The sequence below is a fragment of the Sardina pilchardus genome, chromosome 6 (genome assembly GCF_963854185.1).
Source record: "Sardina pilchardus chromosome 6, fSarPil1.1, whole genome shotgun sequence".
NCBI classification, from domain to species: domain Eukaryota; kingdom Metazoa; phylum Chordata; class Actinopteri; order Clupeiformes; family Clupeidae; genus Sardina; species Sardina pilchardus.
The window spans coordinates 34,316,904-34,340,663 of record NC_084999.1 but is presented as its reverse complement, the minus strand read 5'-3'; the positions used below and the strand labels follow the sequence as shown (position 1 = coordinate 34,340,663).

Here is a 23,760-nt window from a genome sequence, read left to right as displayed (position 1 = left end):
AGTATTTGGCTATTCGCTTATTGCCTGTGCAGACTACACGATTTCAGCCTGATTTTGGCACGATCACACACACACACACACACACACACACACACACACACACACACACACACACACACACACACACACACACACACACACACACACACACACACACACACACACACACACACACACACACACACACACACACACACACACACACACACACACACGATGTATCGCACATAAGACATGCACACATCACCAGGAATAATGAAAAAGTGTGGAGGAACATTGTGAACCAGAGTATCGTTTTATTAAAACACCAAATACAACAAAGGCCTTCAGAAAAATAGACCAAATATAGTATAGCTTTTGTATTTGAGGACAATCAAAGAATAATCATAGATTTAAAAAGATGTAGGTGTTGAATTTAGAAGAGCACTGGTCCAACTAACTGGACCAATTCTAAGATCTGGAAAGTTTGAGCTTTTAAGCAATTGTAATACTTTTGAGATAATTTCAATCTCAAGATATCACTAGTTGGTCATATACAAGTGCCTGCCAACAGTTGGTGAAAACAAGTGTTATTCACTCTTCATATCACCATGTGCTCTTCTTTCCCTCATACCAGTCCTGTAACTACATTGTTACAGTTAAAGAAATGCAATAGCAAACAATCTACAGTACTGTGATGGCCTGAGTTACCATGATGCACCACTACCATCAAAATAATTAGAGAATTGTTTCCCGATATTAAACAAAATGAATGAAATAAAACCCATGAAAGAGACCAGTCCGCCTCATGCACATTATACATCTTTGGCAGCATGTAACTTGCTGGTATATAACTTGCCCCATATACTGTACACAGAGTAGACAAGCAGCTTTTAAGTTGTGAAGGCCATGATTTGGCATATTCAAAGCAGAATATCTTTCTCCAAACGGCATGCTGTCACAGAATTTCTATTAATGTAGTTGCAGTTTTAGTCTTGGTGGATTGTGAATCTAATACTCATAATAAGCTCATCAACACCAATACAGTGCAACACTTGGCCTTCAACAAATTCAAAGAAAATGTGCTTTCAAAAAGGTGAAAAGCAAAGCCTTTGAAAGTCCTTTGACAGATGGCGTGTGTGAAGTGAGCTGCAGCGCACACACACCTTTGTAGGCTTAGCTCCTCTTCAGACCTCTCAGAGCTGGCATGCTTTTATTTCACTTCTCATCTGGTCACATTTCACATCCTGTCTCCTCATCCCCCTTTTCACCTTCATTTGGACGTTTTGTCCGTGTACTCTGATCCTTTAAGGGAGAAATAACAACTGCCATTTTTTATGTAATCTAGATCATCTTTTTATAACAAATATAATTTCCCAAAATATATTTTTTTTCTCAAATGCTAAAACACAAAAGCCAATCCTCTAAACCAAATGACCAGTTGTCTAAACACATTTACTAAATTTAGCCTCAATTTTTCAATACCATAAACACATTTTACATGGTGACACATTCCACTGTTCTCATAAATCTAAGCACAGTTTTCCTTGCTAAAACACATGTTGCAAAACATATTCTCAAATGAAAGCTCATGTGATGCAAAATGCTTGCCACAGTCAGCAATAACTGAACACAATGAACACACCTGGCGTCATTCATTACACACAACGATTCAAAAATGAAGACACTTGTTGCTAATGCGCACAGTGACTGTGGTGTGTGTGTGTGTGTGTGTGTGGTGTGAATGAAGAAAATAAAAGAACTTCACACCCTGATCACGTTTTCTGTTGTGTACTGTTGTGTGCAATAGATTCTGTTTTTTGCATTGAGTTGTGTTACAGTAGTGTAGGCTACTTGGAGAATTTTCTGTACTCTTCATATGAAGCTCACAACTCTAAATGAAGAGCTCTTCTCCAAAACGCTATAAATCCATTTTATAGACATTACTGTACTGTAACAAATCATGTTACTGTATTTACAGTAATTGTGTGTTTCAAGTAATAAAAATGCAGTTGTTTTGTTTTTATTGAGTAAAGATAAATTACTGTAACTAAACATAACCCAATACAGTTTCACTGAGATTACTTGAAAAACTAAATTTAAAAAAATTATTTATGAAAATTCATTAGTAAAATGGTGGCTATAGCTAATGGATATAGCGTTTTGGAAAAGAACTCTTCAAATGCCTAATCCTCTGCAGAGATCTAAGAAGATCCGTTACTCTAAAGTTTTTAAAAATATACATTGGCAGTTGTGAAACAAAGAACCTTCTCACAAATTGAGCATTGTGTTTTCAATTGGTTTGCTTTAGTGTGTAATGATGTTTATAGTGTTTACATTTTTGAAAGCTTCGAGCTGCCCTTTTGGTGTGAAAGTTTGAGTTTTGAAGTGAGAAGGTGTGGTTGTGCTTATGTAGCTTTAGAAAAGGGTATTGTGTTTAGACATTGGGGAACATGGAGGAAACGTTTGTGAAATGTGTTTTAGCATTTGAGAAAAACTATAATATCCTGATATACATCCTCTGATATCCCAATAACAATAAACATCACAACATAGCAAATATTCTGTACATTCAATGAAAAAGCAATTAATATAGCTGGAGAGGCTACACTGAAAGGCCCATCACATTGTGAATCACAAACACTTGACAAACAAGGTCTAAATGCAGTAGAATAGAAAGCTACAACTGCTGCCCAGCGCAAGTGCAGCACAGTCTTATTGGTTGTCAGAGGTTTTTTTAGGGATTCAGAGAAAGCAAACACATTTGTCCAAACTAATAGATTGATCTGTTTACTTTGGTGACTGCTCTTTAGTGGGGAGAATTTGGTTAAAATGTGTCAAGCTGTAATGTTTCTTAAATACAGCAGTTTGACACTCATTTTAGTTGAGAACGTGTTGACACAAAACACTGGTATGATCTCCAATTGCAATACAAGTTTGTTACCCCTGTCGCTACAAAAGGAAATATTAAAAAGAAAAACAAAAGTTCTTGAAGTGTGACCTTTTTTGATTTTGTAGTTGAGAAAGTGTTGAACATATTTAGATATTTCAGTGACAAAGTGAAAAAAGAATTATTTGCTGTATGCATGCATTAAAAATGTTCACAAGCTGATAACATAACAATGGCTTTAAACAGCCAGCAATGACAGGAGAAAGAGATGCATGCGGCTTAAGAGCCATAAGTTGGCAACCCCTGACCTACAGCTTCAGCAGCCTAGACTATACCAAATTAACTAGAGCTACATTTACATGGACACTTCTATTCCAATTAGAAACAGAATAGCAGCTAAATTGGAATAAAAATTGTCATATAAACACCTCAATCGGAATGAAAATTCCTGATCCGATCAGAATTTTGATCGGAATGAAAGAGGTGGTTTAGTCCACTCCTGCTCAGAGTGAACACCCATGTATGTGGTCATTCGGATTGACGGCTGTATCTTCTCGAGGAAAAGTGGACAATAACAGCTATTCCGATCAAACATTCTAAAGCGCTTGAGAGTACCTGATCGAAATAGAATGCACCCCATATAAACAGACGGCACAAATCTAATCAGAATGACGAAAAAAACTGTCCGTGTAAACATGGTTTATGAGATATATGTTGAGCAGCATGAGATTAGAGCTGTCCATACTAAACAATGACCGTCCTGCCAGATTCGCATTACCCGCTCAGTTTCCAAAGTTATTTCAATTGGTTCTGGTATAAACCTGTCAATATATCTATGTCAACCTTTTAGCTGGCTGGATGGAATGATAAACTTGGAAATGGAGTCTCCACGAATTCTCTTTAGTTTAGTATGGTTCTGTTTGGTATTGCGCGTTGTCTGGTTATGTTGCTGAATGGATCATGAATGGCCAAAGCAATGGAGAGGACTGACTGAAGAACTTGTGGGTTCCCATATGAAGGGCTTGCATTTTTTGGCTATATTGCTGATCGCATCATAAACATCCACAGCAACGAAGAGGATTGATTGAAGACTTTAGGGTATTTTTTGGTATTTGTGGGTGCCCGCATCAAGCGTTTGTCTGGTTATGTTGCTGATCGGATCATAAACGGCCACAGCAACAAAGGAGATTGACTCAAGAATTTGTTTTGGTATGTTTTGATGCCCGCATCAAGGGCTTGCAGATGAAAAACGGTGACATGTTGTGTAATGATAAATAGGCTGGGTTGTTGATTGGCCACTGTGGGAAATACCCTACCTACAGCAAAAGTATTTTTTCTGTGTATAACTGAAATGAGCTCTGTGATTTTTGTGGTTTAATATAAAATTAGCAGTTGTTAGATGGAAGTGATGGAGATAGGGAAGAACAGTTTTCGATGTATGATAGGGATAAAAAGATATAGGAACCCATGTCTCTCACCTGTACATCCTCCTGGGAGCTTCTGAATGTCTCCCTTTGGCACAGTGTCAGTGCCTCCTTCTGCTGGAGAGCAGCCCAAAGAATCTGGTCCCGCAGTCTCCTCATGGCCTGCTCCATGTGGAGCTCCTGCTGCACATCCCTCTCCAATCCCAGCTCCACATGCATATCCTAGGAGAGAATTGAAGGGAGAAAGCCATGACAATTGAGCTGACAATTGAGCTTGCAATTAGCCCTTTTCACGTGATGTCAGACGAAGCGTTGCTGGGTGTCCTCCGGCATGTCCAGCCGCCCAATACTACAGAAGAAGAAGAAGAAGTATTCATGGGTTTCATCAGGTCCCTTTCCACAGGTGTATACAATCAAGCACCTTGATTATCAATGCAGACTGCATGGTGCTTGATTGTATACACCTGTGGAAAGGGACCTGATGAAACCCATGAATACTTCTTCTTCTTCTGTAGTATTGGGCGGCTGGACATGCCGGAGGACACCCAGCAACGCTTCGTCTGACATCACCGTGAAAAGGGCTAATTGAGCTTGTCATGAAGTCCTTAAGTATTACAATCTCACATTCATGATGTCCCGGTTGCTCTGCAGTATAGCAGAGAGTGTGGCAAGGTCTGCTTCCCTCTCTCTCTCTGCCTGCCTAAGAATGGAAATTTCTTTCTCCATATCCTGCTCCTTCTCTCTTAATTCAGAGAGATACGCAATCATGTCCTGAAAGAAGGATCATTTCAGTTAGAGTACAAAAACAATGCCTTCCAGAATTATCACCCTGCGAGATCTGAATTAAAGAAATGTAAATAATGAATGATCTCATATACAGTATATTTAACTGTAACTATAGTTATAGTTATAGTTAGTATAGTTTTCACACATGAAAGCACATCGCTAAGACTGGGCGTAGGTTATGCCTAAGCGTAAGTTCAGTTGAATTTTAAAGACTGGTCTTAACTACTTAGTAGTTAGGACCAGGTGTAGCAAAGACCAGTTGATGCAACCGGCCCCTAGTGTATATGCCATAAGACGCATTCCAAAAAGTATAGCTCGCCATCTCGTGGACACACTATGCTATGGCAGCAACAGTAACACTGGTAGTTGGAGAATCAGGCCATTTAAATAAATAAATAAATAACAACTGCACAACTATTGCTGCCCAAATCATTGCTATTGCTGCCACTGTTTGTGTTTGTTTATCTTTTGTGCAAATGGTGCAAATTGTCTAAATCAAATCTACTTCAACTACTTTTATGTTTTTGTTTTATGATGAATTTATTGTTCAGACTCTCTGAAGTTGGATGATTCACATCAAACCATATCAGTCAATTTATGAATCATATGAGTGAATAATGAGAAATAACAAGGTTTAATAATATTTTCAAAGACTGTCACACAATATGAGAGTTCAATCCACTGACCTCAATGTTCTTCATTGCTATATTCATTTTGTTTGACAGTAAATCTGCATTTTCAAATTTATGTCCCATCTCCACACATAATTTTGTCATTGAAGCAATACATTCCTGAAGAACAAGGAACAGTCAGTAGGGCTGCAGTAATTAACTGAATAATTGAACAGTTGTCAGCTATTAAATTAATCAGCTACTATTTTGGTAATCAGTTAAAGGGATATTCCGCCATTTTTGGAAACACGCTCATTTTCCACCTCCCCTCGAGCAAAACAATCAATATTTACCTTGTTCCCGTTCATCCAGCCATTCTGTGGGTCTGGCGATACAACTTTTAGCTTCAGCCTAGCATAGATCATTGAATCGGATTAGACCATTAGCTTCTCGCCTGCTAGCTTCATGTTTAAAAGTGACTAAGATTTCTGGTAATTTTCCCATTTAAAACTTGTCTCCTCTCAAGTTAGAAAGTGCAATAAGACCAACTGAAAATGAAACCTGCCGTTTTTCTAGACTGATTTGACATGGAACTACACTCTCATCTGGCGTAATAATCAAGGCAACTTGCAAACTACTGGCACTACTACTGCTTGTTGTCTATGGGGACTATTTTCAGATGCTACGTACGATATCACTGCGCCTATGGTACGTTTGCAAGTTGCCTTGATTATTACGCCAGATGAGAGTGTAGTTCCATGTCAAATCAGCCTAGAAAAACGCCAGGTTTCATTTTCAGTTGGTCTTATTGCACTTTCTAACTTGAGAGGAGACACGTTTTAAATGGGAAAATTACCAGAAATCTTAGTCACTTTTAAACATGAAGCTAGCAGGCGAGAAGCTAATGGTCTAATCCGATTCAATGATCTATGCTAGGCTGAAGCTAAAAGTTGTATCGCCAGACTCACAGAATGGCTGGATGAACGGGAACAAGGTAAATATCGATTGTTTTGCTCGAGGGGAGGTGGAAAATGAGCGTATTTCCAAAAATGGCGGAATATCCCTTTAAATGGTTAGTCATTTTTAAGTGGAACTAATACAAACAAATGTCTAATTCCGTCTTAAACTTAAATATTTTCTGATTTACCTACAGTACTGCTCTATGACAGTGAAGTGAATATATTTGGAAAGTAGACAAAGCAAGACATTTGAGAATGAATCAACATTATTTCTGACTTTTTATAGACCAGCTAATCGACTAATTGAGAAAATGGTTTATGAAAATAATTGCAGCTTCAATTGCAGCTTCAACCTGCAAAGCACTGAGTTTTTTCACCTGAGGCAGAGAATCACTCACCTGAATTAGTTTCACAGTGTCATGCAATGAATGGCTCAAATTCTGCACAGGGGCATTCTCAACTGTGGAGTCAACGTAAGTCTGTGGAGCAAGCCAAGTAAATTATTTTACAATCTAAACCCTCAGACAGCCCAGCAAAGTTTAAAGCATCAACAAGCAAACATTAAACATGTAAGTTAATAAGCAGGCTACATGGCAAATACATATGTATCAACATCTCACAGCACACCACCATGACAAACATACATAATACAGAAATACTAAAACAACAATATTGTTCCTGTTCCTCCACTTGCATGTTGGCAGGCATGTTTATACTGTATGCATGATATTTAACTCAAATACCAATCAATGCATTGTCTGTTGCTTACCACATTCATTTTATGTTCAGCAAGACCAGATCAGGCATCCTTCTCAAGTAATTGTCCATTGTTCTGTGTATGCCTTTAAGCTATACAATCACTATCAAAGGGACAGCTATAGGCTATTTCCCATTTCTGAATGCAGTTCCCTTGTAGTGCTGTGTGCGAACTGTGAGTGGGTGTGGATATTAGTTGCATGCAAGAGCAAAATGTCATGTGTGTATCGCCAACTGAATAATTTTGCTGTCAGCTGCCCACTAATAAGGATATTATTATTTATTCTGTTATTTATCAAAATAGTCAGTTAGGTTTACAAAACAAATAATTCCATGACATGCACTTTAAATCGCCTACAATTTCAGCAAATCCAACTATTATTAACAACAAATACCTGATTGTGGACTTTTCCTTCAGCACCACAAGGCAGTGTTTACGTAGCACTAGTTGTTAATATTTGGACATGTGTCAATAAAATTACACACCTCAGTTCTGTGCTCCTGAGGCACAGTGTCACAGTTTGTATGGCTTGGTCTGAGCCACTTGTTGGCTTGTGCAAACACTGGAGGCACTGGAAGTGCACTAACTGAATAGACGTTATAGGACCATGACCAGTAATTTATTGAATTTGACAGAAAGTGTATGGGATTAGAATAGCTAATTAGACCTAGCCTGGCACGCCCTCCCAGTGACGCAACGCCTTCAGGCTTTTGCTGCTGGTCTGGTCAACTGCTCATTGAGAAGGATTTCTGAGTTCCCGAAATCTGCGGAACTGCCCCCTTTGGTCGAGAACCAATCAACTTTGAGCAGCTCCAACGTCTCTGGGTAGAGGCGTGTTCAAGGCAGCGGAAAGAGTGTTGTTATTGGTTTAAACTCGGCAATCCGCTTTCTGACATCTACCAGTAGCAAATCGAGGCACTTAAAGGAGGCGGGTCAACCAGCGCTGGCAAGAAACCGTGTTAGCACAGGCTGTTGGTCAGACTAAAGTCTCGCAGAGCCTTTGAAAGTCGATGGTAATCAGGCTAAATTAGACCTTCAACAGGTTCAAATTCAAGAACCCAAGATGTCACATGGCTTTACAAGTATAAATAAACCTCATAGCTGAAGACATTTTGCAAAATCAATATACGCCATGGCTAACAGTTGGGAAATCATGATACAATCATCGGTATGTTCATAACTTACCACTGTAGGAATATTTGACACAGCTCTACTTTTCTTTGACTCTTTTTTCTCATTATGGAGCTGTCCATCTATGGTCTTGATGTGGGTCTGAGCCTGATCCAGCTGTTCTTGCAACTGCTTGACAACAGTATGCATTTGTCCTGTTCTGATCTAAAACAAAATGGATAACAACCATGCATGTGACAAAGTGTAAAGGCGTATTCACACCTGCCTTGTTTAGTTTGATTAAAACGAACTCAAGTTCGTTTCTTGCTTGGTTCGGACCTTTTTGACTGGTGTGAATACAATCACTCGAACTCTGGAGCGGACCAAACAAGCGGACCGAGACCCAGCTGAGGAGGTGGTCTCGGAGCGGTTCCTATCGAACCCTGGTGCGGTTCATTTATGGTGTGAAAGCAGCCCGACCTCGATCCGACCCAATTGCAGAAATCTACCTTTTTTGGATTTGACGAGCTCCCGTAGTTTTTGCGCATTATGGGAAATGTAGGATAGCTCCGTGACGCACAACAGCTGTAAGCAGCAGTGAGCTAACGCTTTTTTGGCAACAATAATTTGATTTTGCATCTCCTACCTGTTCCGTCTTCCGTAGGCCTGCTGTTAGCATGTTGGACACACACGAGAGCTCTTCTCAGCTGTTTTTGCTGCACGTCTTCGTCGTTGCAAAATTACGTTATTGTTAAACTCATGTTGCATCAAACGGTCTTGACGCTCAAGCACTTATGCAAAACTGAAACTGTATAAACTATATTGCTAGGATAATAACGGGTACAGTACGCAAAGTCTCCATAGTATTTACGTGGGCCAACTTTGATTTTGGCTTATATTCTTCACCCCGCCTACACGTTTACCAGCCAATGGTTGAACGACCTTAGCACATGTGCTTTTGTTTATAAATTCTGGTCCGGTTGCAATTAATCACAGTGTGAAAGCGAACCGCACCAACAAAAAAAAAGAAGAAAAAAAATTGGTCCGGACCAAAACAAGTGAACTGACGGACCTTCCTGGTGTGAATACACCCTAAAAGAAAAAGAATTTTACTTTTTCAACTTCAACAGTTCCCTGCAAAATAGGGACGATGAGACCACATTGTCTTATACTCATAACACTTGAGTAAGAATAAGAGACAAGAGATGAAATGTTCAACATTCATAGGTGAGAAGTATGGAAATAGATGAACCCAAGTTTACCAAGGTTACACATTCTTAAGAGGTTTTCCTCTTTGGTTACAATTGGTTTGGATGTGTTTCTTTAAACATACAGACAGAATGTTTCTGTAAGGTTCTGAATGTCCGTTCTTTCAGAACACTGAACATGGTTCAAAACTATAGTTCATAGCTGCCTGTCTTCTGTATAACCGTGGCCAGACAGCAACTCGATTGAAAGCACCGTTCTCTCCAAAGGCTTCATCCTTCCTTATCCATAATTGTGAATTCTGGGACTGTATTTTCCACACTTCTCACACACAAGTTATATTGATTTACATGAAAAATGTAAACAATAAAATATCACAAAGTACAAACTTAATATACAGTGGTGAAAACCTCTATATTACCACATGTAACTTATGGTTGACATTTCAATAAAGATGTGCTTATTATGCATTTCATTAGCAAACATTTGTGAATGATCTTACCTCCTTGCGTAGAGGTAGAAACTCATCCTGAATTTCAAGCAGCATATCCATGCTTTCGCCGTCCACTTCCATTTCCTCCTCATTCTGCTCTCTAAAATCCAGCTCCCTTGCCAGAACCATGCCATGATGTCTCAACTCTCTTTTTTTGCCCCCACTGCCTCTTTCTAATACAGGAATGCGACTCCCTACTGGAGAAATCAGTGGTTTCCAAGGTATACATTTGACCTCCTTAAGAATCCCCTCCAAGTTGGATGTTTCTGGCTGATCAAACGGATCACATGCATCAATAGAATCCAGTGACTGTAAGGAGTTAGCTTGAGATTGATACCGCAAGGATCTGCATGAACCTGCTAAGGATGTGGGACTAAAACTGACAGATGGTACTCTAGACCAATTGAGAGGCATGCTCTGAGACTTGTCACGAGAAAGGGCCAGTGGGGAAAAGGGCTGAAAGGGGAGATTGCGGGGAATCCCACAGACAGACTCATAGTCAGAGTCAGATACTCTCAGAGAGTTACAGCCTTGACAGTTTTTCCCCTTTTGGCACCATTTACCTGTTCTCTGGAAATAGGGACAACAGCTTGACCTCTCTGACCAGCACTCATACTCTGACAAGGCCAGATTATCTCTCATCATTGACCTGTATCCCTCCTTTTCATCTTCTACTTCACTTAAGTTTTCCTTCGATTGAAATTCAGAGGGCTGGTCCTGTAGGTAAGTGTTACGTACCCACTGCCTGATCTTATCCCTCTCTTGTTTAAGCTTCTGCAACCTTTCAGAGGACAGTAGTTTGACTCTGCTGATTACTGTGTCAAACTTAAAGACTCGTTCAAGAAGGGACGCACACTTTCCACACAGAAACTCCCTTTGCCCACCGCCCCTTGGTACAGGCTGCCCTAGTATATGAGTTAGGATGGAGAGATGATCCGCTCCCTTTGAGGGGGATGGTAATGTATGAGGAGAAGAATAGGAGCCCAGAGACAAAGTACTGCCTGTATAAGGGAGACCAGAGAAGAATATAAAACAAATGGCATGAAACAAATACTGAAAACTGTATGATCGCTACTTCAGCTCAGGAAGCAAGACATTTGTGAAGTGGCTCTCCACTCTGTTTAACAGTAGCCAGCTAGAGGCCACCAATAGCTATGCACAGAGTAAATCTTCCTCCAGACACCTTGAGAGACGTAATATGTAGAGATAGTAGTATGTAAATGCTGGCACCCAAGGTTTAGAAGACTTGCTGGCACACCTGTGTCCGGACCTGCTGTAAGGTGCTGCAAGTTTGCAGGTTTCAGCCAAGGGCTGAACCGCATAGGGCTGAACCGCATAGGGCTCTTCTCATTCGTCTTTTTATCTATCCTCCCTTCCTTCCTAGGTCCTCATTCTGATCTAGACAAAGAAGGATGGGGCAGCAACTATGGGATAGTCTATCCAGTGTTCTTTATAGATCAGTGGGAACGAGCCGGAGGATTGAGGAGAGAGGAAAGAGGTTGAGAAGGGGCCACAGTCAACAAAATACTGGTTACATCTACTCCATTTCAAACCTATAGGCTAATTAGTCTACTTTTAAAGGTACCCTTAAAGGGACACTTCACCGATTAGCATTAAGCTTTGTATCTTTAGAAAACCAGTCATGTTTTTGAATGGTCATGCATCATTCCCTCAGTTTGTCTTGAGATGGGAGAAATACGGATTTCAATGACACCCATGAATAGGACTTCCTGCTTTCAATGATGTAAAATGATGATTTTTACATCATTGAAAGCAGGAAGTCCAACATTGAAATCTGTATTTCTCCCATCTCAAGGCAAACTAAGGGAATGATGCACGACCATTCAAAAACATGACTGGTTTTCTAAAGATACAAAGCTTAATGCTAATCGGTGAAGTGCCCCTTTAACAAGATTTGCTCTTGGGGTCCCCCTAAGGTTGAGAAGAGCAATAATAAAGTAACTACCTATGCGTCTTTTGCGATAAAGTATGAACATAACTCCAATATAATATAGAGGGAATGCAGTGACAGAAAACATATATATATATAATATATATATATAAAAAAATGCTTCCATGCATATGGTCCATTAGCAGTTCTAATTGAGGCACCCTATCAAAAATCCCCTTGTAACTTATACTGTATTATGTTAACTGCGTGGTCAGCCCCTGGCTTGAACCCACCTGCATAGTAGCAGCACCTTCTTCACAGCTGCTATATGTTTTGCCTAACTGAATAAAGGGTGTTTTTAGAAACTGAAATAAACAATTTAATTTGGGAGTTATGTATACTGTCACATAAAGATAAATGACCTATGATCACTTAACATATCACTAGAGCTATAGAGCTGTGTTAACAGATAGTCTCAAGATAATTAATAGACAAATTAATACCCAAACAGAGGTAACAATTGGTACAACCATGTAATCTGGAATTATGCTGTAGGTATAGTGCCTTAATTGATACAAATTCATGACATTCATTTATTGTTGTGAAAATCAATCTTCTTACCCCATGGACTGCTAAGCGCAGACCCTGACCAACTTCCCTTGGTGGACCGATCGGTCGGCGTGTGAGGACCTCCCCTCTGCTTTTGACTGGCATAGAGCCATCGCCTCTGGTTGCCCTGCAAATCTCCACTGCATATACGACAGCCGTGTTTTTTGGATTTGCTGCTCATCACAAGTCAGTCACACTGGAATAGACATTTGACAAAACATCCTGTCACAGTGATTTTGGAGTAGGCTAACTGGGGTTATAGGGCAACAAGCTTTTTTTCCCAGGCCCTTGAGAACACAAAACCCCAAATGCAACTGCAAAACCTACAGTAAGGCATAGCAGAAACAACTGAAGCCTGGCCTGAATCATTGAGAATTTAACCAACAAGGTGGAAAACTAGCTTCCTTTGCTGAAAAAACTTGTACCCCATTCTAAATTATTCCAGAGGATGTAGGCCTATGTTTCTCCAAAATGCTCTATACAGTCTTTGAGCCTACTGAGATGTGACATGCACTAGTCCTACTTTGACTTCAGCTGGACGGTGACCATTTTTGTAATTATGCCTCTAGCCTACACTGGCCTACACCATCTGATCTGAATAGAAGCAATTGTGAGAGTGCTAGAGTGCAGACTTTTAGCTTCAATTTAGGTCTTGAACAAACTGGCACTAACCATACAGCCATTTTTCAAGCATTTAGGCTCAATAAAGTATTTTTGGACATATTCAGAAACGTTGCAGTGTATGCGACAAGACACAAGTCCAAACGTTTCTTATTACAGTTGCCGAAATCAGAGCAGGAGAGACTTTTGCAACAGCACCAGATTATTCCCTACAGTAGGTAGCCTACCCGCCGAACTCGTTTTGATGTGTCGTAGCGCGGGCGTGACACACCTAGGCTACGTCAATAGGCTATGTTTAGAGCATGATAACCTTCATTTATCGGCGAAGTTTAGGCAACTTTCGTACACGAAACAGGGCAAAAACTTGTTGTAAACTACCCCATTGGTGGCTATTTGTGGCGGCAATGACGCTTAGTGACACACGAGGGCTGACCTGCAGTTCGACTAATGAACCAATCTCGGTGAGGCATTTGGGCTGTCAAGAAATAGCCTAGGAAATCAAAAGAATATTTGAGTCGGCTATGCCACGTGAAAATGAATGTCTAACATGAAGAAGAAGGGTATTTTCAACTTACCTGCACCCTATTTATTCTGAAATCTTGCATTGATACTGTGAGACGCTTTGAAGTCGGTAAAGTATCGTGAGGTAGGCTATCCTTCGAACAAGGAAATCACACTAGCCTACGTGGTATATCATGCATGTAATGCTGGCTGTCTAGAAGTAGTCTATAGATAAATAAATATAGCTATATTATTCATACTTAGACTCATAAAACAGCTTCAACAAAAGATAGGATACACATTTATACAATGACTATCGTCGACAACATTTTGAGATAAGAACACCTACACTGTCGAGCAGGACTTGAATTCCGTCGTTGAAACCTGGAGAGAACCTTGCACCCTACCTTGTTTACGTCATAGTAATACCTGTCTGAGTTGTTGATGCCCACCAGCTGATCTGGAGGGCGCATGCTGACTATTCGTTCAAAAACATTATTTCAAAACGGTCAATTTTATTGTTTTATTGTGACTGCAGGCCAAATATAGTTAATATTATAGAAAATGAAAGGTTCAAGCAGTTTTGGGATTTAAAAAGGCCAGATAGATTAGACTTGGAAATCACTTGTAGCCTAGCCTGACTCCCATTCCCAGAATATAGGCTAGTCTGGTCTTTTAGATTTTGTATTGGATAGGATATTGGATTTTATTCAAAATCACACACGCCATGAGCTTTTCCTGGTTTGGCTGAAAATTGTGAAAAACTGGCATGAATGGTCTATATTAAAACAGCCTTTTCTGAACAATAGCCTAGGCCTACCACATTTATTTGCAGATTAGACATTTCTTTACTCATGTTTTAGCAGTTTTACACTCATGTCCAGACAACATCTTCTGCCCTCTAACTTGTGACTGAACAAGGGAGACCAGGAAGTAGGTGCTTGCAAGGAGGCTAAACCCCATGGACTATGCTAGTGTATGGCCCTGAAATGACTGCTTTCTATTTACCTGGATGGGCTGTAGCTTAGGCTATGTGAGAACGCATTTGTCAGAATGATCTGGTCCAGACTTTACCCTGCCAGTTCACTTGTATCAAGTCCAGAAAATGTCAGAAGCTAGAAGAGCAGGCACACTGACACACATCTCAGCGATGACTGGATCCCAGCGGCAAAACCAACAAGAAAAGACCAAAACCTACAGTTATTCAGTAGCGTCAGTAGAAATAAAACTCACCAAATCTTCACAACCTGGTACAGGTTGGACTCTCAGCCTACAGCTAATTTTTTTGCGCATCACAAATGTTCAAGATGCAGCCATGAGTCATGCAATTGGACATTTTAGTGCTGCACTGGGACAAAGACCTAGCCTATTGCATGGAAAGCAGTGTAGCATAAATAAAAGAATGCTTGCAACCAGCAATTTCTGCACACAGATGAAGACCTGCACAGAGCCAAAGTGTTGCATGATCCTACGTATTGACCTCTTGATCATAATACAGAACCACGGTTAAAATCTGCTTTAAACTATTTCAAAAGTGCTTAAATTCAATTTAACTGGTCTGTCCAAAAAAGGATACTATGAAGAGCACAATAAATGTATGTATATTTAATCTGGATAGCCCAGTTTGACAGCACAGCAGCAGTAGATGTAGATGGGAAACAAGTTGTCGACTTATACATGGAACCCTTAAGTATGTTGTGGCATAAAGTGCATGCAGACTTATGACATGACGTTAGTCATCAATTGTTGAGAACATCCTTTAATGTACTGTACATAATATGCTGATGAAAATAAACTGTGGATAAACTAGACTTTGTTAGAAGTCACAAAGACAGAGAGCTGCAGGCATACATCTCTCTAAAACGAAAGGCAAAACAAAGAGTTTATGGCAAAGTAAATTATAGGTACAGTTGATTCTGTTACCTCAACCTCCACCTTACTTCCTCTTAGAGATCATCATGACGAAGCTATGTAAGTAAGGGATAATGGACGACGTGGCGTTCGTTATTAGAAAAATAATGCACTTTTGCAATAATGCAGAGTTTAAGTCCGTAGCCATTCCTCGATGCAACCAGTGTACACTTCTTGAACATGAGGCCATTTCACATGCTCAATACCATCAAATTCACACTGCACCAGATCTTTCCGCAGGTCAAGGGTCCTCAATCCAAACACATCTTTCAGATACCACTGAAAAAAATATGAACAGTACAATTATGGTTGTAGTTATTGAGCAACTACAGCAACAACTAGCATCAGAAAATCATTTCCCATTTTAGGTGGAGAAATAAAGTATGTTATTTATGATGAATACATGTTTCTGTCTGCTGTCAACATTGTATGTGGAAGGGCAGTGTGGCCCGAAACGTCACATGTGGTGAATAAAAGAAATAATATTGGAGCCTTAGTGTGCGGACTTTTTTTGTCCTTTTTACTGTTGCTCTTTTGAGTCCAGCACCTACTTTTAAAATATTCAGATGTGCGCACCCACTTCTACACTTTAACATTGTATGTGGTCTCATAAAAATGTCATAGATTTGCTAGTCTGGGTGAAACCTTTTGAGCCCCAAAGGGGGTGTGCATTAAAAAAAAGATGACAGATAGAGCAGTGCATTCAGCACAACCAGGGTGACAGGGTATGGACGTGTACTGTAGTTTCTTCGGAATTGAATAAACCATTTAAATTTTTGTTTACAAGAAAGATGACAAGAAATTTCGATGCTAGTTGAATTTACTCTGCAGCTCAGTCAAGAAGGCCATTGACAACCATTCCAGTGTTTCTAAAACCCAGACACCAATCACAATTCCTTATTCGGCGTGGGGTGGGGCTTTATATGACAGATAGTGTGTTCAGCATAACCAATAGCTGCACTGGCGACAGGGTTAAACAGATGTATTTTCTTTGGAATTGAGTAAGCAATTGCATTTAAAAACCTTTCACTGCTGTCTACAGTACGTGCCTGGAAGTAAGTCAGTGAGGACTTTCCAGGCCCATTCTCAATCTCAACCAAAATTTGAGAAGTGGTCTGGTGTCAACCAAGCTAATAGTTTTGCTGGTGTCTGCTTCAATATCTTTGATGACTGTAATTTACATAAAATCCCAGTGATTCAAAACACAACTCACATTTGTATTCCTCATGTCGACAACCTCTCCTTTGTCATCATAAAAGCTGAAAAGACTGGAATATAAAAAGAGAACATAGACCTCCAGTAAATGTACACATTCTCAGAACATCAGTTTTAAACTTTTAAACTTTAACATTTTGAGATATATAGTCTGCATTACAACAAAGACAACATTCGTGAGACCTGGATTGCCAAGGAGAGATTAGTCCATCATCGCGACCGCCAATCATAACAAACTTTTTTATTTTGAGGAAGTTGTTCTTCCAAGCTATTGGAAACAGAGACAAACATAGGCACAAAACAACACTGGTGACACATATATTTTCAGCAACCCAGATAGAGTTGATCAATCAACATTTAAAAAACATTTTGAAATGTAAATCTGGAAATATGTCCAATGTGTCATTTGCCATATCAGCATATGAAGCGGCTGTGTGGTTATTGATATTTGTTGTGAAAAATTGTGTGTGTCAGGTGTCTGTGGGGCTGATGATGAATTTTCCCATGAGTGGACAATAAAGATTCTAATCTACAATTCAGTAGCCCCACCAGTAATTTATTACATTTTACACCATGCAGTAAGCTACTAGATCATTGTTGTCAGTATTATCGGATGGTACTACTATACATACATGAATTATGATGAGCTCTTCAGTAATGACTTCATACAGGTCAAGTTTCCATAAATGTCCTTATTTTGGAAAAGTGCTTTTGAGCCATTGCCAAAAGAGTACTTTGAACCAGCCCCAATTCAGGGGCCACAACCACAGCAAGTTTTATGTGGATCAAAGAAGGTGAAATATAATACCGTCCAGCAAAGATTAGTGAAAGGGCAAGGGCAGAAACTGACTGCACTTCTATGGCCGCTTTGATAGGGACAACAAGGAGGTCATCACCAGCCCCTGCATCCCGGTGACAACCAACCAACTCAGCCCCCAAGCCCCCAGCCCCCTTGTACTCTGCACAATGACAATACAGTTGAATCTAATCTAATCTAATGACCACCAGTGCTATTGAGATTGTGTAGACCTTCACCTATCTGAAAGTAAGCTACACTGTCTATCGGACTATAACTAATTATGGAGCTAGCTGATCCGATCTAATGTAAGCAGGTATTGACAACAACTTACACTGAACACACATACATTATGATTGAAACAAAAAACTCAAGTCTAAGAACTGAAGAAAATTGGTAGGCTACCTGTGATATTGGTATGTGTTCTGTCTCCATTCAGTAAGGCCAAATATGTATTTCCACTCAGGAACAGCCTCTGATGGTATGGGTCTGAAGATAAAAATGATGGACATGACATTCTAAAATAATGAATTACATTGCCATCCACAATTATTCACAATCCTGGTGAAGTTAAATAACAAAGGTTTATAATAGATTCATATTGTGGTGTATAGCTTATTGCTAAACCCAAGCAATTAGCCAACCAGCCTCACCTACAAAATCTCAGGAAATTAATTCTATGTCAGGCTATCTTAATTCTTTATTTATTTATTTATTTATTTATTTTATTTCACTGGCGTTAAAAAATGCATCTCATCATATGAAATCACAATCAGATTTTTTTTTTTTTTGGGTTGAAAATGTTTTAATTCAGTTTCAAAGTTTTTAGGAACTTTCAAGCATCCATAACTTCAACTTCATCACTGAGGTATAAAAAGCTAATGCGGAGGCCAAATGCCTTTTGTGAATTTTCAACATGAAGAAGAGAATACACAATTCAAATAAGTGAACAGCACATTTAGCTGAGTCAGTGGATGGCTTTATACCCAAATGCCTATTCTTGTACATTTTCAATGTACTGGGTACCTATTTAACGCAAAGGGGATGAGGGATAACCAATTAATCTAAAACCAACAAAAATGGCCATGCTCCTGTGACCACGTTATAGTGCAATACTAGGCATGCATTGGCAATGTCAGAGACTCTATTCTCCTTAATGTAGGTCAACTGTGACTTATCTGAATGGTGCATATTCAAAAACATGTTGTAGTTATTTTGGCAAATAAAGATAATCTTTGCAGGTATAATAATAATGGTTACGGCATGAGGTCCTCATCTAGTACTGTTTGAATGAGAAACTGTCAAAACTATTTGAGACATATTCTGGAAATTTCTTTCTAGGTTTGGTATAAGGTACATTTTCTGCCAGAAATTTCTGGGAGGGTGTGAACCCCAGGATGATCTGGCATGGAATGACCCAACAAACACTCAAGATGGGATTAGCATAAAAATGAGGGAAGGTGAAAAGATGGCCACTGTCATATATAAAGTGGTGCATGGTACATTGCATCATGGAATTCATGAAATACCAGGAAGTTGTACAAAGATGACAACTAGTTTTCATCAAATGTTCCTGATTATTACATTTCATATCAAATTATAAACAATGCAGTCTTAGTTTGCTTCATTGGTTAGAAATCGAACTTACCATTCCAGTAATTACATATGGATACCATCTGTCCTATCGCAGTGTAGCAGAATAGATAAAGCATTTTCTTTGGCATGGCGGACCACCAATATTTGGAATCAAGACCTAGGCAGGACAGAGGTAAAATACTGTAGATGGTAATGCACATCTGATTAGTGTACAAATATCTCAGGAACATTCCGAGGCCACACTGACCTCCATACTGCCCTGCCAAAGGAGCAGACAGAAAAATTGCTGAGTGTATATTGTGGTCATTAAGTGTTGCGAGAAGCCCTCTACATATCATACCACCTATGGTGAGAGAGAAAAAAATCTCAGATTATCTGATCAGATCACTTAAACAATATCATTGACTGGAGAGAAGAAATAACCTTGAGAGTAGCAGATGAGATGGACCCCATCTGAAGAATTTTGCATGATGGGATGGATTGCTTTCTTGAAGCCCTCCACCTGTTTCCATAGAGGCTGAATACTGTCCTCTTCATTGTATAGGTCAATGGCTATGGCTGTTGTACCTGGGTGGGACTGAAACATGTAAGAAGAATAAATGGTATGAATGAATACTCATTTAGGCAAATTCAATTGCAGACCATAATTCTAAATCGGGAGTATTTTCTGTCCGTGATTCTGGGCCACAACCTTGTCGTGCTTGTAGTTCCACTTGTCTGATCAGGAATAGAATGGAGTCATGAAGTCCCTATTAGTCCCTATAGTGTTGTGTCCATTCATGCTTTAAATGAACTTAAAGGGCTCTATTTTGCCAATCAGAAACATGGCGCATATGGTGCAAAGCGTGACTCAATGAGCGCTGCAAAGCTTATTCTTATATTATACCCAGTCAGTGGGTGCGCCATACGCTTCACTTCTATTAAACCTTGTGCCCAGGGGTGTGGCAGAAGGTGTGGTCTGGCGCATGATCCAAAAATCGCTATCTTGCACCCTCTAAAAATTATTATCCCACTGGGTCTAAGGAGCATGTAAAGCACAGCTGAAGACGCGAAATGTAATCAGCCCTTAGCAAACAATCCCAAACAACCTTTCTGCAGGATAAATATCCGTAGGATTTTTATTCAGTCATTCGAATATTATTGGGGTAAGAGTTGCTTTTTCCAGAGGTTTTCGATTGTAACCCCTTGTCAATCAATAGGCTAGTGAAAGTACAGTAAATAACTGTGTAGAACTGTTTTGCCTATGAGCATGGTGATGATAGTTTCACTTTGCCTTGAGTTCAAATAACAGGCAAGTGCAGAATGCATACTCAGTCAAACAGGTTTCAGTAAAGTCAAATGCACCGCTGATGTTACACCCAAAACACATCAATGACCGATGAAGAAACAGAACAACCTTTTTTAATAATGCGCCTGACGTTTGATAACAAAACCATGAAGAATGTGGACTGGACACATCCCTAAATGTATAAGCTTTAGCCACTGATGTGTTTCTGATCTCCAAGTTAGAGAAGAATTACAAATTAGTGAACTGATGGAATCACATTAGTAAGCTATTTCAAATTTCAGAAACACAATGCTGCATGTAGGGTGTTGACAATGCTGTGATTGCAATGATTTGCCTATTTTACAAAACATTCAGTTCAGATGCAGTTCATTTAAGTCCATTAAGACTGACAAAAGCAAAAAAAAACCACACACACATTTTCTCCCCCTACATTACAAAAAAGACACAGAAAAATGCTATGAAGATTATCGATGCCAATTGGATTGTTATTGCAATTTTAAAGTGATATAGACTGAATTGTGACAATGAGAAAGGATTTCAGTCACAAAGGCTTGAAATGACATTTTCTGTTGTCATGTGAAAGACAAATGTTAGAGCCTACTTGTCTTACCTTTGAGATGAACTTAATCAAACTGCTGAACTGCCCAGGCCCATCAAAAAGTCCATGAACAAGTATGACTGGCTTATATCCAGCTGTCACTGCCACAGTTGCACAGAGCAGGAATGGATACATAAATGGACAATTAACACATTTATGCAGTATGTTTGTCATATTTGCTTGTCATACAAACAATGTGCTGTGAATTATAAGCTTATCTTCAGAAGTCCAGCGTATGTTTAGTCTATAACTAGAGCGTGTCAGGGTCTAACTGAAAGTGTGTTGAAATAGTTTTGTTTTGACACTGCTTCCCATGAAGACACAACTTTGATTGGAGGATATAAGCTACTTCCCATTTATGAGGTAAAAGTCCAATAGCCTATTAAAGTGCATTGACATCTAATCATTTTCTGCATAATTATGTTGTGTTGTCTTAATCTGTATGCTAATTCTAAATTCTACTTCTCTTCTCTCTTCTATAATGTGACAGAGAACTCTCACAATCTTAACTTTAGGGACCTTTAAACTGACCTTGCCTTTCCCGCCACTTCCTCATTTCTATTTGCATCGAAAGCTTGCAATCTTTAAATAGATTCATCTTTCACATCCCATAATGCTTTGTCTAATTCTGATCTCTTCAAGGCTATTCTATCACCTTACTATTCTGATCGCAGTGTGGGCTCTGTTTATTTATCTATTTATTCATTCATTCATTCATTATTTGTATTAGATTGCATGTATGTTGAGTTAATTACTTAAAATGGATGGAAACATGGCTATAGGCCAATTACTTTAATACATGTTCATTTTCATTCCACATTCAATTGTATTCTTTATAGCAACAATAACAATTGAAATGGTCTCAAGGCACTACAGGTGAAAAGCACTAAGGTGAAAGTGGATACTTCATCAAGATTAGGGCTGACTGCTGTGGTGGTGTAATGATTGCCATGTTGTCACTTGATGACCTAACATGTCCAGAAACACCTGGTCAAAAACAATGATTGTAAGACTGAAGGGACATTGGTCAACCCATACACAATCAACACACATAGTGCCCAGATGTGGTGCTAAAGGTGGTCTTCCTAATCTCCCTCACAGATAGGATAGAGTAGCATGTTGAAGGGCAAGACCTGCAGAGAGGCACATCCTGTCCAGAGGTGGTCGCAACATTGCTGAGGACAGATATGTTTCTTTTTAACAATAACTTTTGCATTTCACTTGACACTGCACACACTTTTGTCCTTACTAATACCTGCTGATGTGAAGTTTGTCAACTGAACATTTCAAGAGATATGCAAAGAACAGACATGCAGGCCAGTAAGATCATTGGAGTTGGCCAGGTCTCGGCAGCTCATCTATCAACAAGCTTATTTTTTAAAAAGACAGACCAAATCCTAAATTAACTGCACCTTCTCCACTATAAATTCATGAGAATATTACAATGGAAAAATTAGGAGAACAAGGTAGCCTATAGTTTGTGTCCACAGCATTCAGACTGTACAACAATCAAAATTATATATTCAGGGACTTTAGCCTTACCCAAACACTGGCTCTTTACTGCACAGCTGGTTTTAATTCCTTAATAATCTTGTTTTTTTTACTTTATTTTTTTATCTAGCTTATTAATAATGTTAGACTCTGTCAATGCAGATTCTGTAAGATCATTTTCTTTCTTTTCCCTATGTTATGTTTATGTGTTTACTGTTTTGTCTGTGGTGCATTCTTTAAAGATGACATTGAGAAAAGACGTGCAATGATCACGTGAATATCCCCTTGCAGGATAATAAAGTTCACCTTGGCCTCGACCAAATGGTAATCAGCTGGGTAACTTAGTTGCACTCAATCTCTGCATGGCCTCTAGGGTGCGCTATAGCTGCTGGTAAGAATGGGCAAAAATACATCAAAATGTATGTTAAAATCAAATATCAAATAACCTACTTATGTGCATACAAAATAAACTACAAAATGAGCCAAATTGATCAAAATGATAAACTGTATTTTTGTATTTTGAAAGTACTAAAAATTTTATTTTTGCAAACCTTCCATATCTGTCAATCTAATCTATTTCTTCATTAGCATACTGTTGATTAAGTAGACAGTGTTTGAGAACATTTCTGCGAGACAATAACATTATTTTTTCCACTGTGTTGCTTTAAGCAATAGATGATGGGGCAACTTTTAGCAGGACAACCAGTAACCGGTTCCCTTTGTTCCAATTACATAAATAAAGTTCTTGAGGTTGGTGTGTGAGCAACGTACGTTACTCATCTTGCACTGGATCATCTTGAATATCGACACTGCCCCACATACACAGCACATTGGCCAACCCCCACCCCCCATCACACATACTGCCCCTTAACAGCGTCTTATAAAGCCAGATACATACACACTGCCCACCACCCTCTGGATCATCAGTAGGCTATGCCACTGCCCCCCACACACAGCACATATTTTATTTGTCTCATTGAGTAAACTTGCAATATGTTTGATTTTCATAAATATTTTATTTTGCACAG

General features: G+C 39.3%; 2 protein-coding genes across 5 annotated transcripts; both read right to left on the bottom strand.

Moving 5' to 3' along the window:
* Nucleotides 1–282: 282 nt before the first annotated feature.
* si:ch73-95l15.5 (uncharacterized) lies at nucleotides 283–15,033 on the bottom strand. Of its 4 annotated transcripts, XM_062539645.1 has the most exons (10): nucleotides 14,187–14,249; nucleotides 13,912–14,062; nucleotides 12,728–12,911; nucleotides 10,225–11,216; nucleotides 8,592–8,741; nucleotides 7,048–7,128; nucleotides 5,766–5,870; nucleotides 4,918–5,064; nucleotides 4,348–4,515; nucleotides 283–1,284 (listed from the first exon to the last, which is right to left on the bottom strand). In XM_062539645.1, the coding sequence occupies exons 3-10, from the start codon at nucleotides 12,894–12,896 to the stop codon at nucleotides 1,213–1,215; spliced, it is 1,884 nt and encodes a 627-aa protein (XP_062395629.1). In that variant the 5' UTR covers nucleotides 12,897–12,911; nucleotides 13,912–14,062; nucleotides 14,187–14,249; the 3' UTR covers nucleotides 283–1,212. The 4 variants fall into 4 exon arrangements, with proteins under 4 accessions (XP_062395629.1, XP_062395630.1, XP_062395627.1 ...); XM_062539646.1 differs by lacking the exons at nucleotides 13,912–14,062; nucleotides 14,187–14,249 and adding an exon at nucleotides 14,846–15,033; XM_062539643.1 differs by lacking the exon at nucleotides 13,912–14,062 and having other exon boundaries at nucleotides 14,187–14,273.
* Nucleotides 15,034–15,580: 547 nt separating this feature from the next.
* Nucleotides 15,581–21,523, bottom strand: LOC134083344 (lysosomal thioesterase PPT2-like). Its single transcript, XM_062539647.1, has 8 exons — nucleotides 21,254–21,523; nucleotides 19,779–19,932; nucleotides 19,603–19,698; nucleotides 19,408–19,512; nucleotides 18,165–18,248; nucleotides 17,147–17,231; nucleotides 16,962–17,016; nucleotides 15,581–16,027 (listed from the first exon to the last, which is right to left on the bottom strand). Exons 1-8 carry the CDS (start codon nucleotides 21,413–21,415, stop codon nucleotides 15,881–15,883), a joined length of 888 nt encoding a protein of 295 aa, XP_062395631.1. The 5' UTR covers nucleotides 21,416–21,523; the 3' UTR covers nucleotides 15,581–15,880.
* Nucleotides 21,524–23,760: the final 2,237 nt, after the last annotated feature.

What these genes read in the sequence shown, in the direction of transcription:
- si:ch73-95l15.5 (XM_062539646.1), bottom strand. Translation starts at nt 12,896, where the DNA reads ATGAGCAGCAAATCCAAAAAACACGGCTGTCGTATATGCAGTGGAGAT. An exon ending in ACACTGTGAAACTAATTCAG is followed by an intron (nt 5,871 to 7,047) that starts GTGAGTGATTCT and finishes CTTGTTCTTCAG; the next exon opens with GAATGTATTGCTTCAATGAC. An exon ending in GCAACCGGGACATCATGAAT is followed by an intron (nt 4,516 to 4,917) that starts GTGAGATTGTAA and finishes ATTCTCTCCTAG; the next exon opens with GATATGCATGTGGAGCTGGG.
- LOC134083344 (XM_062539647.1), bottom strand. Translation starts at nt 21,415, where the DNA reads ATGACAAACATACTGCATAAATGTGTTAATTGTCCATTTATGTATCCA. An exon ending in TGATTAAGTTCATCTCAAAG is followed by an intron (nt 19,933 to 21,253) that starts GTAAGACAAGTA and finishes TACATGTTTCAG; the next exon opens with TCCCACCCAGGTACAACAGC. An exon ending in ATCTCTCCTTGGCAATCCAG is followed by an intron (nt 17,017 to 17,146) that starts GTCTCACGAATG and finishes TTTATATTCCAG; the next exon opens with TCTTTTCAGCTTTTATGATG.